General features: G+C 41.8%; 1 protein-coding gene and 1 long non-coding RNA gene across 3 annotated transcripts in view; one reads left to right on the plus strand and one right to left on the minus strand.

The window, feature by feature from the left end:
• Positions 1 to 8,535, plus strand: part of EPAS1 (endothelial PAS domain protein 1) — a 79,940-nt gene extending 71,405 nt beyond the window's left edge. For both annotated transcript variants that reach the window (XM_075089084.1, XM_075089083.1), the window contains exons 10-16: positions 236 to 423; positions 1,320 to 1,430; positions 2,939 to 3,423; positions 4,547 to 4,670; positions 4,760 to 4,877; positions 5,334 to 5,507; positions 6,220 to 8,535. In XM_075089084.1, coding sequence (XP_074945185.1) covers positions 236 to 423; positions 1,320 to 1,430; positions 2,939 to 3,423; positions 4,547 to 4,670; positions 4,760 to 4,877; positions 5,334 to 5,507; positions 6,220 to 6,371 — 1,352 coding nt within the window. In that variant the 3' untranslated portion in view covers positions 6,372 to 8,535. The remainder of the gene's footprint in view (positions 1 to 235; positions 424 to 1,319; positions 1,431 to 2,938; positions 3,424 to 4,546; positions 4,671 to 4,759; positions 4,878 to 5,333; positions 5,508 to 6,219) is intronic.
• Positions 235 to 4,792, minus strand: LOC142055301 (uncharacterized). Its single transcript, XR_012659890.1, has 2 exons — positions 4,713 to 4,792; positions 235 to 2,447 (listed from the first exon to the last, which is right to left on the minus strand). It is a non-coding gene; the product is annotated as an uncharacterized LOC142055301 (long non-coding RNA).
• Positions 8,536 to 18,918: the final 10,383 nt, after the last annotated feature.

The following is an 18,918-nucleotide window of genomic DNA, read 5'->3' on the forward strand; positions in this document are numbered from 1 at the left end:
GCTGTGTGTACAAATCAGGAGTAATGGCTATAAGAGCTCACGTGCTCACGCCAGTGGAAAATTTCTGTGAATGAGAGCAGAATCGGGCTTTCTTGCTGACTAAACAACATGCATTAAGTCTATGCCAACTTATTGTCATAGCAACTAGGAGCAGTGTTTACTTTCAGGGAATAGCTGCAATTATAACTCAGCACAACCTAAAAGCATCCATTAATATTGTTAAAACTCCATGCAGGGACACAGAAGTTTGAGGAAGCCCCTGCCTTCACCAGTGCTGTTTTGACACCTAATAAAGCATGGCCAGTGGAAGGGAAAAGCCACACTGCTCAAGGTGAAACACTGACGATACCATCCTTTACAATGCCTCAGATTGCACCTGGCAACAGTACTCCAAGTGCAAGCAGCAACAGTAGCTGTTCCACGGTAAGAAGAGCTTTAAAAAACTGCATGTAATACTTTGTATGTAAGTCACATCAATATACATACATGATATTTTCATGTTAGCAGTCCTGTCTCATTGCTTATTAACGAGGCCCAGTGGATCTGTATTCCTCCTGTACTGCATATATCTTAAGCATCAACAGCAGAAACAGATGAGAACTATATCCTGCCTTTACATTTCAATCTTCATTTTCTCCCAGCTGTCCCTCAGTAATTAATATAACCTATAAAACAACTAGTAGAAGAACATGCTACTACCTTTCATGGAGTTAGCCTTAAATAAAACAAAACAGTGTAAAATGGTGTGTGGTCACTAGCACCATCGACCCAGACCCATATGGCCTCTCTGTTTCTTAACTAGAATCTATAGTCTCTAGTCCAGAAACTTTACCCAACTCAAGCTTTTGAGAGCAGTTCCATGGCGTTCCTCACTGAAAGAATGAATGTGCTTTCACGGCACTGTCCCCAAGAGCTAGAGCCACTCTTAGCCGGCCTTTATTAGAGGATGTGTCCAATTTTAATCAAGACATTGAGGTGTAGCGTTAACTGTCTCCCTTCTTCACACAAGTGTTTAATAGTGTACATCTCACGTTGCTGGCCTGAGTTGCCAAAAACCCCATACAAACTAAGATGACAATTAGGTTCCTGTATTGGGTGCCCTTGTTAATCAGTATAGCTCTCAAATTTTGTCGTGACAAGTCGTCAAGTGTTGGAGAAAAGCATATGATAGAAGTGGACAGTTTTGGGTTCTGAGGACACTATATATAGTCTGGTATCACAGGAGAGATCTGCTACTGAATAGCACAGTATAAACTGCATGATGCTAGCCAATACCGTGGTTGTCTTGGTGCCTATAGCAAATTCTTATTTCTGTGCAGCCAAGCAGCCCAGGAGATTATTACAGTTCTGTGGATGAAGATCTTAAGATTGAGGTGATTGAAAAACTCTTTGCCATGGACACAGAATCAAAAAGTCAGTGCAACTCCCAGGTAAGGAACTAGTAGCTCTTCCAAAAGCCGTAAGAATCAGTCCCCTTCTAGCAGGTAGTACAGATGCATGCTGTATGTGCAGATATAGTAACATACATGCAAACTACATTTGCACATGTACACCAAAACTTTGATGCACTACATTAACAAAAATACACACTTTCAAAAGCTGGGGTGTAAATTTCTATCCCTACCTCTCTGAAGCAAGCGCCTTAGGGTGTCACTGTGGTGGCACTGCTAAGAAGAAAGAAGCAGCAGAGAGCTTGCAGAATTTGGAAGCTTCTATAGACTAGATAAGGAATATAAGCGGCAGCATTTTTTTTTTTTTAATCTGGCCTAATGTTAAGTAAACTAATTCCTGCAAAACCTCAAAATGAGAAAGAAGTGCCCCTCATAGCACACGCCTCTAACTACAAAATGAAAACTGTCATTTTGGATATATTCCTCATCTTACCTTTTGGAGGATTTCAGAGAGATGTGACAATTACTCGCACATGAAGTAACAGAAAGTATCAGTCTCCTGCATTCTAATCAGAGTGTAAGTGTAGAAATTCCCTCCATAAATAACTCTCTTAATCCTCCACTATTACAACATTACATCAAGTGTATAAAAGGCGTAGGCCTGATTCAGCCCACCTAACTTTAGGTACTTAATTGAAATGCCTTTGTTAAGAGCTTATGTTTCTTAACTATTAAGAGAAAGGAATAGGCAGCTCAGACCTTACACTCATCTCCTTCTATTAGTCCTATGGAATGTCTGGGGTGAATTTGGCCCAAATGAAGTGCCTCAATTTGCCAGTGCAGTTTGCAGACTTAGTAAGATACAGGTAGGCTGTAGTCCATATCCTGAAGGAACGTCATCTAAGTTTGGACACAGAAATAGCAATGAAGGCAATAGAAAGAGTGGACAGATAGGAGGGAAATGTGGATCGGGATCAAACGCAGTGCAAGACTTGACATCTGCAAACTTCAGTTTTGTCAGACTCAGCATCTGCTTTCACAGGTGTGCAGGTTTGCCTGGTGGGAAAAATAAGTGTTAGAAAAGTGCACCTGTCCTGAGCTGACTGGTGGGCCAGCATTCATTTCCCTCTCTGTTCTGCTGTGGTTAAACACCAGGAGAAAGGAATTTAAATATGACTAGTTCTCCAAGAAAAAAAAAAAAAAAAAAATTTTAAGTGCAATAGTGTCCTTCCAACTACATTTTTTAAAAACTTTTACATTTTCTAGACACATTTTTTCTCTTGTAGCTGGATTATGAGAACGCTGTGTTTTGTATTTTAGCATGAAAAAGCCTGAGGTTGAACTACATGCCACGTGTTGTAGAGTCTTGGCAGACAAGTTACTCAAAGCTTAATGAAACACAAGATCTGGTTCAGATCACAGTGATGTTGCAGGCTGCATGCAAGTTGCATTAGCAAACACTGCTTATCTGGAAGGTTTTTTCTTCAGCTTGATATGATGAACATGTATGCTAGTCATAGAAATAAGATATCTTTATTTTTGTGCAGACTGACTTCAATGAACTGGACCTTGAAACCTTGGCGCCTTACATTCCTATGGATGGAGAAGATTTCCAGCTCAGCCCAATCTGCCAAGAAGAACGTCCTCTCTCTGAAAGTGCACAAAATACCCAGCAGAGTCTAAGTAGCATGAGTACCATCTTCCAACCCCTTGCTTCTGCTTCACAGAATCAGTTCCTCCCAGAGAAATATTGCCCACAGCTATCAAATAAAAACATTAACCCTGGTCATGGGTCTCTGTCATCAGTGTTCTTCAACAACATGAGCAGGTCATCACTGCCACCATACCATGACCAAGCCAGCACTCCCCTGTCTTCGATGGGAGGAAGACCAAACACCCAGTGGCCACCTGATCCCCCATTAGAATATGTTCCTGCTAAATGGAGACACATGGATAAATACTCAGGATCCCTATCAAGTTCTGCTTCAGGGCCACCAGTACATTCTCCCAGCATGCCCATGTATAAAAAAAGGTAAGAGTTTTGGGGGTATAACTATGTATGGTACTCAGAAAAGACTGGGGAGGGGGCTCATAATATTGAAAAATTCTCTTTTTTTTCTCAATTCAATGCTTTGATATCAATGCCCGTCAATTCTTTGATAGGCATCAGACTGCATTTTTTTAGGAAATCAGTGTGCTCTCCCAGCAGCAGTCAGTCTAGGGGAATCAGAAGTGGGCTAATTTTTTGCTGCCTGTAAGGATGCATGAATGAATTTCCTGCTGGTTGGGTAAAGATTACCTAAGTGATTTTGCAAAGTGTGCTTGACTTGATGCAGTTATAAAAAAAATTCTGAAGAGGCTTACTGGTCTAGCAGTAAGCTGGTACCCACGCATACTTTCTTATTTTGCATGCATTTTTTTGCACAACAGAAAAAGGGGAGAGGGAGGGATGACAGTACATTTATTGTTGGCATACATATTTTTTTCTACAGCCCATCTTTGCCTTGATCACTTTCTTACACATCTGAACAGTATGGGATAAGACATAGATCAGAGGCTAGACTCCTGGGAGTTTCCTGTCATAGCTAGAAGCGTCTCTGAAGCTCTTGGGTAGCATGCAGAGAGTGGGTTTTCAGTGTTGTTCATACTAAGACGTTGAGGAAGTACATAAAATAGCAACAATCTTTTTAAAACATGAATCTGTGCAGTTTACTTGCCGTTTGCTTTCTGGGATTTCTTGTTGTTGGCAGAAATACCACTGTCTGAATATGCATCTGGAAAGAGAGAGTTTGTCCCCAAACAGCAACCTCTGTGTTCGTATTTAATAGGCAAAGCAAGGGGGCCTACTCTCAAAATCCTATCCTTAAAAGTTGCATGACTTCCTTTTCCACAGCATTCTTATGTCTGCCTAGCGATTCCTAGAGGCTGTTTATGCTGGACTTTCATTAGTCTTTGATCCCAGAAGTCCAAAGTTTCCAAAGCTTGTGGGATGACTAACCAAAGGAAATAAAAACTTTTGACATTTGAGGTCTGTCCACTGTCATGTGTCAAAGACACCTTAAATGTCTTTAAATGAAAGAAGATTCTGTGTAAATGAACAAGATGGTTTAGATTTGCCTCCCTGTTCGCTCACCCAGAGATCTTTTTCTCAATAGGCCCCTGGATGCTTTTGGGCAGCGAGGCATAGATATAAACCCAGCAAGAATTGCTCTGTCTAACAGTTTGAAACTGAAGCGACAACTGGATTATGAAGAACAAGCATTGCAACAGCTGAGTGGGGTAATGACAAGAAGTGCATTCCCTTTACAACTTTGGACTCACCGTGGTCATCGGTGTAATTATTTGTTTTGGTTTTCTTCACATTCTAGGGAGATCCATCTGTCATTAACCCATCTCACCTAATGTGGAAGAGAATGAAATTTCTCAAAGGGGAAAACTGTTCCTTGGTTACAGAAAAGAAGTCTCTCAGTACAAGTGTGCTTACTGGTAAGAGAAAAGAAAGCGGTTTTGCAATGTTAAGTATTGAAACACAATTTTAAAACAAGCTGAATAGAAACAAACTCTTTCAAAAGGAAATGTAAATCAGCTCTGTAAATATTACACTAAGCAAAAATTAAAGATCAAATTGTATTACTAAAAGCTGAACAATTTAAGGTACATTTGGTAACTACCAGGTAGATGGTTTCATGTATGTTCACACCCTTGCTTTGGAGGTAACAGAGATCAGCTTAATGGAGATAAACTCATCTCATGCCGATCCAAGGCGCAGACACGTCAGAGCTAGAGCTGACACTTTCTCAACAACATTGTGTTTCCTTACACAAGCATATCTTGGGTGCAGTACTACTTCTAGAGCTAGTGCTGTTTCTGGACTTCTTTTGTGACAAGGTGTAGGTACACGTATGTTGAATTTAACTTTTTTTTCCCTACTATGTTAATCAGATGAATTTGTCTGTAACTCAAGAGGTCTGAGCCAACCGATGAATCAACTGCAGCAGCAGCAGCAACCCACCTGTGGCAGTCCTGGTGAAAATTTGAAAGCAGGAGCATTTCCCCCTCCGTTTTACAGTTCCCATTATGAGGACTATACTGTCCAGCCAGCTCATAAAGCATCAGGTAAGAGCTGTCAAATACAGAAACTGGAAAGTGTTGGTACTTGGTTCCAGTACTAATTCCATGAAAGAAAACACTGTAAAAAATATGGAGGAGGATGATAAACCAACAACCAACTATGTCTTGTTTCATAGAATGAAAAATTAGTTGTTTTTTTAGTGTGAAACTTTAATGTTTACATTTGTAAAATGATGAGGAAAATTTATTTTTGCCCTTCAATACATTTTTACCACAGAGGTCCGGTTATCCTCCAGCCATACTCTTGTCTTGTGATGGAATTGATTAAATTGTACTAAACAACTTCACTGCAGTGTTGATAAGGGATTTTGTAGGTTAGAGTCTCAACACATCTTCCAAAAGTTAAAATAAGTAATTAGGAGGGACATATATATGCCCCTTTTAATATATAAGGGGAATGGGTATCAATTTAGACACTGTGTTGTTTACTACAGCTTTCCTCATCTGCACCTGTATTGTTTTTCTCTGAACAATCTAACTGGGGATGGAGGTGAAAAACTGCACCTGTCCATGTGACAGGCAGAGCAATGTGTGGGTTTGCTCTAAAACCTGTAACTGCTGGTGGTTTGAGGCCTATTGACGTAAACACAAAATGAAATGGTAACTGGTATAAACAGAAGAGGAAGGAGAGGGAAAGAAGTCCTTTCTCAGTCTCTCTGGTCTCAGCACCATGACCTACTCCACAAATCTCTTCCAGGTATGACCAGTCGTCTGCTGGGGCCCTCCTTTGAACCCTACTTGTTGCCCGAGTTGACGAGATATGACTGTGAGGTGAACGTCCCTGTTTTGGGCAGCTCTACGCTTCTGCAGGGCAGTGAACTGCTCAGAGCACTGGACCAGGCAACCTGAGTGATCCTGCAATAGCCCGTGGCCTATACTGTTCAAAACAGCTTCAGTTTTTAAATATATTTTTGCAAGTAGACAATTTCTAATACCAATACACTTTTACAGGATTTTACTTAGATATTGAACCTGTCCACGTTACCAAATAGTGGCCTTTTGAAGTTACTCACTTTATTATTCATATTAAAGAAATACATCTACTGTATTTTCTCTATTGCAATTAAAGTGTTGTTTAGAGAGTTTGATTACCCTCCCCTTATCTCATTACTTGTAATTTATACTCTGAAATTTTCTTCAAATTTCATGCTAATAAAAAGCTGTGGTATAAATGCCTCATCATGTGATACTTTGGCTGTAGTACTGCAAAGATTTATTTTTATTGCCAAAGATGAATGAAACAAATTTGATCTCCAACCACAGTTTCTTGTTGATCTGCCAAATGGAAAGCCTTTGAGTCTTTGTTTTCCAGCATTTATTGTAGTGTAACTTTCATAACTCTTGGAAATGTATACTAAGGGAAAATCCCAGCTTTCCACTTCCCCCCCTTCCCTTCTTTTTTTATACACTTTGTTGAAAGAAATGTGAATAGCGAACTGCAATGTTTGTGGGTATCTGTGAAAGTTGCACATTGTAAGCTTTTTTTTTTTTCCGAGCCATGTTCTCAGCTGCCTTAACCTGGCTTAGCTCTACAGTCAAGGGAGTCCTACAGATTTACCCCAGTGGAGGATTTTGACATCTGTTTTTGTTTGTGTTGGGGTTTCCTGTTTTGTTCTTTGTTACTCCCTTTATTTTTTATACAAAACTGGGGTTCTCTTTGGGTTTTGGATTTTTATTTTTTTGCTTTTGTTTTTAAATTTCTCTCTGGGTCAGTAGTTAATAATCTCTTGGTACTTTTGCTGTATCTAGGACACAACAACTTTAAGAGATGTTTCTGCTAGAACTAATAGTAGGGTGTTGCTGATATAGCAGGAATCTGACCAGCAGCCAGTACTAACAGCTCTGATTAATGTTACCCCTTTTCATTTTACATGCTAGCTAGCAATATAATTGCAACGTGGAATTGTTAAAACTAAAAGTAGCATTTCCCAGCGTATTAGGCTAACTCACTTAGTTATAAGTAGTAGGCAAAAAGAATTAAGGGTTGCGTGGTGAGATGAATAGCTAGCAGGCAGGTCCCTATCATTTTTACTTGCCTTACATTAATCAGTAGCTGAAATGTCATTAAAAGGCAGCCAGACATTTTTCAGAGTTCCTTTCCAGCTATCATTAGTTGTCATACACATATTTTGAAAAAATAAGGCTTTGAATGCTTTCAAAGGCAAAGGGATTTGAAACTTTAAATATGTTGTAATTTAAACAGCAAAAATATTAAAGTAATAAAAGGCAGGTGAGCAGTTCTGACTTTAAAACATACAGACCTAGATATATGTTGGGCTATATCATCTTGTTTCCTCCACTGGTATAAATCATCGTAGCTTCATTGAAGAAAATGGAACAGTGGCAACGTACAAGAGGTAAAAATCTGGCCCAGAAACTTAGAACAAAGAGATTCTTTTGAGACTTCTGATTCTGCTGAAGCCTGGTTTATAAAATTGCTTTATATCATGCACTGACACTTGTGGAGAGGGAGCCTTGGGTTCATTGAGCACTTCAGAGTTCGCTGTGTAAGTGAATCTTAACCACACATACTTAGAAAAGCTGAAGATCTGTTGTTATTGGTACATAATGTAAAAAAAAAAAAAAAGTATAGTCCCTATTGTAGGCAAGCTTTCAAGAGTTTAATACCAAAAATTTTCTACTCCTAAAGTGATGTTATGACCGTGTGGGAAAAATATATTGTAAGCATCAAAATCTGATGAAAATTGGCAAGCCAGATTTGACAAATTTGCAGTGGCTAGGACTTAAAGGCCTCAAGGATTAAAGACACTTGAATACTGCTCTTTTCTTATTTGTGTAGTTTCAGCATTAAAGATGTTATACCCTAACAGTTTACTAAAACACTCTGAAAAAATAGTCCATGTCTTAATATTAATCATACTTTTTATCATAATTATTTCATAATCTATATTGCTGAATTCTTATTGACAATATTATAACTGTATGGGAACTTTAACTTGATAAGGAAATGTATTTTGACACTGATACCTTATTAAAGTATACTGATCCTAAATTCTTTGTGACTCGTTTGCTATGAATTTGTTATTTGTTGTATCATTGTAAAACAAAAGTATTTATTAAATTATTTATAGAAAATAAAGGTTTGCATTGATCTTTGAAGAATGAAAGAACAAACAAAAGTCACCTATACTTGAGAGCTGGGAAGTAGCCTCCCAAAGGGCTGTACCACCAGCCTTTTTCTATAGTATACCCAGCTTTCCTCAAGTTGAGAACTGATGCCCTGCAGACCGCCCTTCTGAAACAGTCCTATGGTTCAGACTGATGCTTCCATTTCAAAAGTGTATTTCTGTCTGAGGAGCTGAAGGTGCCTCTTGTAATGCTACCCTCTGAAAAAAAAAATTAGGTTGACAAAATTATGTTTTAGAGGCTGAATTGCCGTAGCTCCCCACTTCCATTTTTGTGGCAGTAACATAAACTGTCGTATGCCGGCAATCCTGACAAGCCCGTGAATAATGGGCTTCCCCCCTCCAAGCCTCTTCTTCACCCACCCAGTCCTTTATCCTAATGCTGCCGTTAAACACGCTGATCCTTTTCGATCTAGAAATTGCTGGTTTTGCCTGTGTAATAACACCATCACACTGTAGGTAGACAGACTCAGTAAGAAATTAATTTCCAAATATGTGCTTAAATTCAGATTGGACTGTGTGGAAGCTGTTGGTGCTTGACCCTTCTGATAACTGCCTTCGCCGTATGCAGTGCCCATACAGACACTGCTGAGCTTCCCAGACAACAGTGAATCTTCTGAATAATCTGTATAAGTGGGCTCTCATCACCTGCTTTTCTAGATGGGATGCTCAGCAGGCATAGACAGTAACTCCTTGCTTCTAAATCTGTGGTAATTAATACTCACACAACACCCAGCAGTGGCAGGGATGGTGGTATGCCTGTTACCCTCCCTTTTAAAGCATCCCATTGATTTTCAGGGCACCCAGACATGTCAGACTCCTACCCGTGTGCCCAAAAAAAAAAAAATTTACGTAGAGATTAATGTGTTCAGATCAATTGCCATCTTTTAAAAGGTGTAATCAGTAACTGCTATTGTAAAATAGTGCTGCCAGGCACCATTTTTTGGGGTGTCCCTCCCACTCTCCTTAAGCTTAAGGAAGATACCAGTAGCACCCTTCAGCGTCTCCTCTCCACCCCCTGCTTCTACTACAGCTAAACACTTTACATGTTAGTGAGTTTTGGGGTGGGCGTGCATGTGTGTTCCCTTATGCTTATGAATGTCCTGGATAGCTAAGCTTTGACACTGCAATTTTTGCACCCGAAAGCACCAACTCCTGACCAGAAACATAACACCTAGATTGCACAACAGCAGAGCTTTATGCTGCTAAACAGGTATTTATTAAAGCATTTTCAATATGTTGATTTCCCGCCTCCCCCCTTTTAAGAAGTGCTTAAAATTAGGTGTACATCATCTTTCACTGCTTAAAAGTACCGTTTCTTAGCATCAGATCTTGCAGCTCCAACAACATAGACAAAGCTCATCACAGCTATGTTGTTCAACACTATGATATTCACCTGGAAAAATCATGCACATGACTGGAGCTGGTCTCAGGCTCTGGCTGATTTGCAACTCTATCATTATCTTTTTAAAACAATCGAGCCAACATTTGTCCTACACCCCAGATTTCATACAGGTAAGATCACGCTGTTTATCAACAAAATGGCTACAACAAAATACTATAGGAAATTCTCAACAGCCTGGTAGATAGAGAGATATATTGTCCAATGCCCATTCCCGCTGTAGCTGCTGGGCATGACAGACCACAATCCTTGCCCTGACATGAAAGCAGATTTATTGCTACAAGGCACAGGCGGTTAGTGTCTCCCCCAGAGAGCTGCACCACCACCACCAATTCAATTCAAATGTTTTCCTTAGCTATTAGATGGCCACTACCATTTGCTACTCAAGCATGTGATGTTAGGGTATGGATGAAAAAGGTTCTGCTCTCATCATCCCCTTGACACTGCTTTCAGCAAAGTCCTAACAGATTTCAGACGTATATATAGTTTCTTCTACAGTTTCAGAAACGAGACCAGAGTTAAGCAATTTCTCCAGATGGCTGAACTCTGTCTGTAAAGCCAGAACAATTTCCGAGGCATAAGAAGAGCAGTATGGTTTTGCTCTTTTAGTCCTATCGACACCATAGAGCTAATACTAGTGGGAAAATAATCCATACTTGTGGCTCCCCAAACCTTCTCCCCATACAAATATTTTTGTGTTCAGGACAAAATTAAGCCTGAGATAGAGAGGATGCATGCACTTGTTAGCATGCTTCCAGACATCACTACGTGCTTGACAGACACCAACAAGCTCACTTTGGGCATGATTTCCAAGTCCAGCTGTATCCACTGTATGGTATTTTCAGCCTCAGGCAATCCTTACGCACTCGCTCCAGAGTTTCGCCATTCAGAACTTTGAGAACTCCAGGGTGCCCTAGAGGACAGTGATCCATGGGGATCTCTGGTTTTAATTCCTATGTCAGGAAAATCAAAGATTAATGCTCCCTCAGGCAAACTAAAGCCCACACCTACGTCTGCCAGAGCAAGTGACAGTAAAGGTATCACAATACCACTTCATCAGAGTTTTCCAAAATAAAGCTCTTTCTAAAGACATCAAGAGGGATGCATTTTCCCGGTTGCAATTGTTTATGCAACTGAATTTTATTTTAGGTCCTCTAGTGCAAAAGCCAGCAGCATGAAAATCTTACTCTCTTTTTCACAATTGCCAAAAAACCCAGACCCAAGCCCACAGCTCGGCAGCATTGTTTTGTAGTAGAAGTTGCATGAACTAAGTGGCAAACCATGAAAGCTGCATCATAAGATGAGCCTTTTGACCAATACAAATACATATAATTTTAATTCAGCCCCTCCTCCACACAGCAGCACCACAACAGTATTACACTGGATCAAACAAAGCATAAAATGGATGTTGTCGCTGTCCATTTTTAGATGCATTGCATGACATCTATTGGCTTTATTATTCCTGGAAGAACAGGCAATACTAATTGTATCTATCACCTTACTGCTAACACAGATAGTTCTGTCCTTAACTGTAACCCCCAAAACACACTGGAGTTAACAGAAGCAAACCAATTGAAGTTTACTGGCAAACAGGTTACTCTCCATTATTTTAACTTCAGCTGCAAACATGAAGATGAGCTTTCCTGTGCCTTGCTCAACTACAGAACTGCTTGTACTTAGCATATCTACACCATTCATAACTTCAATTTGTTTAATCTTTAGTCAGTTTTCGGAGTGCACGGTTTCACCTCTTTCAGGGCCTGTCTGATCCCTGCAAAAATCTCAAAGATAAAGGAGACACCAACATTGGACACTTCAAGTTTTGGTCAACCTCCCTCTCCCCTGTTCTGCAAAACAGATTCTGTTTAATGATAGGACACACCTTGAAAAACCACGTACTGGTTTTGCTCTGTCCAGCACCCCTTTTTGCCTTCCCCAGATCCACAGCAAGCAAAGCGTGTGCAAAGCCACCCAACCACTCTGAAAATGGGACAGAAAATAGGCTTTTGCAACCACCAATTACATCGTAATATACTGAATAAATACTTTAACTTGTGCTTTCATTTTTAGAGTGACTTCTCCAACCTCCTCCCCCCTCCTTACATGTTCTCCCTCCCCCCATGCAAAACCAAGAAGAAAGTATCTTCAGAAAAAAATGAAAATCTAAAAAATAAAATACTTGTCTGGGTAACAGCAGAGGAACCAGGAACTAATGAAATATTTGGAACTCATTTCAGTTCATTTGAAAGACGGAACGTTCAAGTCAACAGTGCTCTCATTCTTCTTTCTACAACACAGTCCCTGCTGGGCAGGGTTTGTTTGCACTGAGGTTTTGTATTAGAAACACACACACTTAGCTAAATATGATTTTGTTTATCCAGGGTTTCTTCTGTCCTGTTCAGTGCATAAATTCCACAAACTTGTGCTGAAAATAAACAGGGTGAAAAGTGCCTGTGCCCAGTGTTCAAGAACCAACAGTTGAATGGCAGACTGCCATGCTGGGCATACTCGAAAGACTTGTCCTGAAACCAGCTCAAAGCAAGTCCTCCTCAAAGCCTACCAGGAGAACACTTTTTCTGGTGGGTATGTTTAGAGCGGATCCCAAATGAGCCACCTCAGGGAGAGGAAATGCTTCCATGGTCTCCTGCTGAGCCATTCCCCAGGACATTTCCAAGAAAATAGAAGTGATCCTCCTTCCTCCCCTTCCCCTTTCCCCACATCACACCTCCTTTCCATGGAAACCTCTCAAAGAGTATTTTGAGTCTTATGGGCAAAATTTTGCCCCGACTCATGCCAAGAAAATAAATCCCATGTGTCTGCAAAGCCTACACTACCAACTGGTTGCTGAGGGGTGACAATTTCCAAGCCCCTGGAAATCACGTCTTCTGCAGCTTATGGCAGGATCCATAAGGCACTCCTGACCCTGACACAGGTGTGCCCAGCAGACATTGAGTCATGGGCCAAAAGTGCAGTGGCATTTCATGTGCTGTCCTCAATATAGGTCACCTATATGAAACCCATTTACTTAGGTTTAACACAGATAACGCACGATCCACTTGCATATGGAGCAAGAGGGTAAATAAGCCTGGCAATGCGTTACTTCCATGGTTCACGGGAATACATTGTGGCTGTGCATTACAGAGCAACATCATGCATGGCAAAAGCTGCTTAACAGGAAATTGCTCCAGGAAGATTTCCAAAAAACGTATTTTCTTCTTTCACACTAGACCCCCAAGCTTCACTGCCCAAAGGGCAACAGCATAGCGCACGCACTTTGCTACAGCTAATGTCCTACCCTGTTCTTCCCAGCAAGCCAAACCATAATAGCAGCAGCTTGCTAGGACCAAAAGCAGCACTGCAGGGTCCCCCAAGCACGCTTGTGCTCCGCAGCCCTCACTCACAACAGCTAATTCCAGAGCAATCAGATACTTCCCCAATTTGCTGCACCCCACAGCCATAGTCTCCCTTTCCTAACTACCAAGATGCCGAATGCTTCTCCTGAGTGAATATTTCCATCTCACTTTTTCACATTATCCAAACAGCATTTAGAAATCCTCTTCCAGATGCTCTTATTGGAAATGCAGACCACACAATTCAAAATGAGTTCTGGGATCTTATTTCTACCACTGTGACTCATCTTTGAAAGCAGCATTGCAGCAGCACTGAAACATACATTCAAACTACTTGTTCATGTTTTATTTTTTTAAGTGAGCTAGAGAAGAAAAGGGATGTGGACAGTCATATGCAGCACACTGCAGCTGGATAGACCATATTTTGACACTATGAGTTGTACGTAGGACTAAATCAATCCATAACCAAGAAAATATGGGCTTGTAGGACTAAACTCTCAAGAAAACTTGGCATTCAAAGCCAAATTTTAAAGATAATATTTGTAGCTGTACAGCTATCGCTAGTAAGGAGACACTGTTGCACCTGCACCCCATGGAGCTGGTAACTGAACTAATGCTGAAAGAGTAAACTCGCTCTCCTTCAGGATCTCTAGTCAGGCTCCAACCAAACAGGTACTTTTGTGGTAACCAAGGAAACAAGACAGAGTGTGTTCGAAGGCAGAAGTCAGACAGCATACAAAGAGGCCTTTTTTAAAATAATGCTGACTATTCTCTCCATTTTTTTAATGGAAACAAGTGGGCTGCCATCCATTTCTACCCAAACATAACGTGTTCCTGCCCAACATGTCTTTCTACTGATAATTTGTTACATCTTCAGATTTTTCTGCTCATTTAATAAATAAGTAAATCACCCGACTGACTGACTGGGATTTTTTCAGCTTCTTAGCGTCTCCCCTTACCAGCTACGGAAATGTAATTTACAGGCTCTAAAAAATGAGCTACTTTGAAAACTTACCTTTTTAAACAGCTCAGAGAAGATGGCCGTCATGCTTTCACTTTCAAGCAGCAGTTTGTGTAGATTTTTAGTATAATCAATTCATGTCTATGTCATGTTTCATTTTCATGCTTCATTTTACAAGCCCGCTAATCAGACTAATGAGGTTGGAATGTGAAGAAATCCCTTTGTTTCAAGCTGAACAGTCTCTGATACCACAGTTATAATGGTCTTTCTTTGCTTGTTCAATTCCTGTTTGCAAGTAATAGCACAAAAATGGCATTAGATAATTCTTCTGCTAAACCTTAAAGGCAGAAAGGCATCTTATTACAACATACCCTGTAATTTAGAGGAGCTCAGGCTGTATATTGGTGTAAGGGAGTCACAATGCCTTCCACTTTGTAGACATGCTTAAATGAAAATAAAATCTTATTAACTGCTTTGGTAGGATCACAAATACATCCCATAAGTTCCAAATAGGTGGCTTAGGATGGTCCAGTGAGCAAATGCCTATCTGCAGGCAGCAGGGAGTTTGTGCTGTGCTGAGCATGCTCCCACATCAAGGAGCTGGTTCCCCCCCGTGCCACGTACGACATGTCTAGGACCTGGGGAGGGACTGGGACATTCCTGGTTCATTAACCCATCTAAACCATGAGCTATACGTATATAGATACATACATAGGTAGCAGGAGCTATGTATATAGCAGGAGACAGAAGCTAGAAGCTGAGATGGAAATTCCCACTTGGAGATTCATTACAGAGCCATCCCAGGCTGCAATACAAGCCCCTGCCAGTGCTCCTCGGAGCTTTTTGGTCACAAGTCAATAGGAGTACAGAGGGGCGCACACAGAGGCTTACAATGGAATACAGGTGATTATGGGATGGTGCCACAAAAGGTGACATTGTCAAACCCCCCCCAGCTCCAATAAACTTGAAATTGTAATTTCAAAACATTCCTGGCTTCAGTTTGCTTATCTTCAAGTGGGTTTCTTTTTGGGTGGTTTTTGGGTTTGGGTGTGGTTTTTTTGTTTAATATCACATACAAATCTCCATCCCACCCTTGCTTTGGAAAGCAAAGTAGCGGCCAGTATATAATAGTAATCATAGAAAGGCTTGCTTCTGATCCTCTAAACAGCCAAGTACCTGCCCAGATCATCTGTTTAATAAATGTCAAGTACATCACAAGTTTAGGAAGCCATAGGGTACTCCACATTTATCATCAAGGTTACTATGGGTGTCACTAGACCTGCCTGATGCAAATATATAAGGTTCAACTGTGGCTCAGAGTTGTCTGAAAGACACTGGATATACCTGTAAAAAGGCATGGAGATGGGGAGGGGCTGAGGTTATCTTTTTAGATTGTAGCCGGATGATACCACAATAAGCACAGTGCCGTGGCTTAAATTCAGGAGAAAGATGGCTCCCATTCAAAGCATAATGCATCTATAGACAAAATCTAGGCAACTCATTTCCTTCTAAACCCGTAAGCCAAACACGAGAAATACAGTCCTGCTACAATACATCCCAGGCTACAACAGAAACTTCAAGTCCTTCACACATCATCAATAACATCCTTAGTTGAGAATCAGTGGGGCTTTAGAGGATTAGGGGTACCAAGACAACACTACCTCCGTATGGGCTCTGCGGGGTTAACCTATAGCACTTTCCAGGGGAGAAAGGAGGATCATCACTGGTGAGAAGACAGAAAAAGGGTGTATACCTCCTCCCCTTTCCCACTCCCAAGCAAAGGCACCCACAGCATAACAACACCCTCTGTGCCAGGTGGAGCCTGGCCTGGCTGCAGAAACAGATGTAAGAGGACTGGGGCAGAGCACATGGAGGGTCACAGGACCAGTCTGGTGGCTACCACCAGAGCACATGTGCATGACTATTAGCCAGTGCCTACACCCACCCACAGAAACAAGACATTTGAAAGCACTTTTGTTTTTCTCCTTCATAGGAGGCAAACCCGAGCCACTCATCAGCAGTATCATGGCAGGTAAATAACGGAGAGCTGATGGGTCTGAAGAGTTCTGTGCAGAAAAGTCATTTTGGCTTTCAACTATCTCGAGTGATCCTCTAATGGTTATTAGGAATAATTAAAGAACAAACAAAAAGCCTGAATCCTTTCATGAATACTTCATAGGTATACACTAGTTATTTCAAATGGGAGCTTGGTTCAGGGTGGCAGACTCCCTTTGCGCAGCAGCTGAGGAAAAGCAAACTCATCTGTTAAAGAAACAGAGCAAAAAGGTGTCAGATTCTTCCAAAACAGAGGTATTTTTGACAACAAACTGGTTAGTAAGCTTAAACAAGATGACTGACTAATGACAGACAGTGATCTGCCACAATCAGTCTCAAGACATAGGTGTTATTAAAAATAAACATGTAGCTTTACTGAAGTCTTTAAACACTGTACTGCCTCCCAGCCATGGGAAACGAATAAAACTGCCTGAGCAGCTTGGGTTCGGCATAGAAGAAGAGAGTTAATTAAGGAATTGGGTTATTCCCAAACTATGCTGTTTAAGAAGCCTCAGTATACCTGCTGCACACTAGGCGGGATCCATTTTCTTTCAGCAGCGCTTATGTTAGATGTTAATTCAAGACTCTATCGCGTTTAATGAATACTCCTCTAACACAAACTACTTTCTGCTGAAAAGAGGTAAGTCATGTTGCTTGGAGTACTGCAAGGTGAACTAGAGCACGTGGGTGAAAAGCAGGTAACATGGCAATGTACATTCAAGCAAGTTTAAAGGTGAAGGATGGAATATCGTTTAGAGTCATCAGAGATATGGGAGAGGGAAAGGGTGATTACACTCCTCAAAGTGGGGCAGCACAGCCTTTACCATCCTGCTACGCCTCACTACTTCTCTCTCTTTTTTGGTGCAATCCATGTTTCGCCCCTCCCGGAGGTACATGCCCTGACCTGAAGAATGCCCCGTCTGTGCTGCTGGCAGCAGCTCCCACGCTCAGCGGAGCTGGCAGTAGTCACCACCACATGAGCATCCCTGGGCACACTCATCCTCCCATGGGGGGCACGGGGGGAGGACTGGACAGAGTCCCATGGCTTTTGTGCAGCTGTAAGGGCAGCAAGCCACACGCAACTGGTAAATCAGACGACACGTCGCCTCTCCTGCAGATGTGGAAACAGCCTGCGAAGGCCTTCCTGTGTGAGGGTGCAGCTGGTACAGGGGCTGCCCTAGTCTCCTGCCCCCACCATGCCAGCTGCACAGCCCAGCTGGGCACTGCTCCGGCAACGGGGGACCAGCACGCACTGGCACCAGAGGGAGGGGGGGCCAAAAAGCAGCACGAAGAACGCACAGACATGAACAACAGCACCACCACCACATTGCACCTCTTCTTAGAAAGCCTGTGCCCCAGAAAGCCACAGGGACTTGCGTTCCTCTTCTACAACCTCAGGAGCCTGCTGGGTGCACCAAAGGGCATGAGTGCAAGAGGCAGGAGCATCAGTTTCAGCAGGAGGACTAAGAAATAGAGACCATGCCAGCCAACTGCCAATGGTGGCTTTTGCCTCATTTTAGCACCAGAGGTCTGCAGACCTCCTGAGGGTGCTCAGGAAGGTCCTGAAGGTTAGTCTTGAGGCTACATTTGGAAACTTGAGAGGGTGTGTTGCATGGGGGACAGCAGATTCCCGGTTGCTGACCATGGGAAGGAAAGAGGCTCTGCAGCCAAACAAGGAGGATGGGGGTAGCACCCCTTTCACTTCATTACCTCACTGGACCATTTAGATTTTAAGCTCTCTGGTGGAGGGATTTTCTGTCCCTGTTGGTTTTCAAAGTATCTCCAAGGATGAAGCCTTGAAGCCATTTGTGGCTCTACAGAAATTTCTATTGATATAAATAATACAAAGCAAGAATACAAAGCAAGAAAGAGGAATTTTGGTCACAGAATGACAATGTAGAGGCGGTATTTAAATCAGCCTCTAACTCTAAGCACTTACCACTCTCCAGTAATGCTTTCACGCTACTGCTGTGCCCTTCTTTTTGGCTTAGCAATGTGTTACATCAGCATTATATATGAATCCTCTAGGCAATTTTTGGTCACCTCTTCATGTCCAGCCCATCTTCCCTTGCATCAACAAAGCCAGCATTTCACACGAAATAATCAATAGGTCTGCTGATTGGAGCACTTCCTAACTAGAGACAAAGCATCACAGCTTCATGAGAACCCTTTTCCCCTGAGTTCCCCAGGGCAGGGCACAGCACTCTCCCTATCTGACAGAGTAACACTTTGTCTTCAGCATTTGTGTCACTGTAGCTAAGCAATCACTAACAGCTAAGCTCCCAAATTCTAATCATAAATCGTAGCAGGGGTGAGTCCATAAGCAACAGTTAATACATATTAATTTAAACCACTCAAACTACAGCCTATGCACTGACCACCCTGGACACAATGAGATCTAGGGCAGTTAGCTGGCCCCCCTCACACCAAGCTAACAGATCTACCTCTGTGAAGTTAAAATGCTGAATTTCATCTAGAGCTC

Source organism: Phalacrocorax aristotelis, chromosome 3, assembly GCF_949628215.1.
Source record: "Phalacrocorax aristotelis chromosome 3, bGulAri2.1, whole genome shotgun sequence".
Lineage (NCBI taxonomy): Eukaryota > Metazoa > Chordata > Aves > Suliformes > Phalacrocoracidae > Phalacrocorax > Phalacrocorax aristotelis.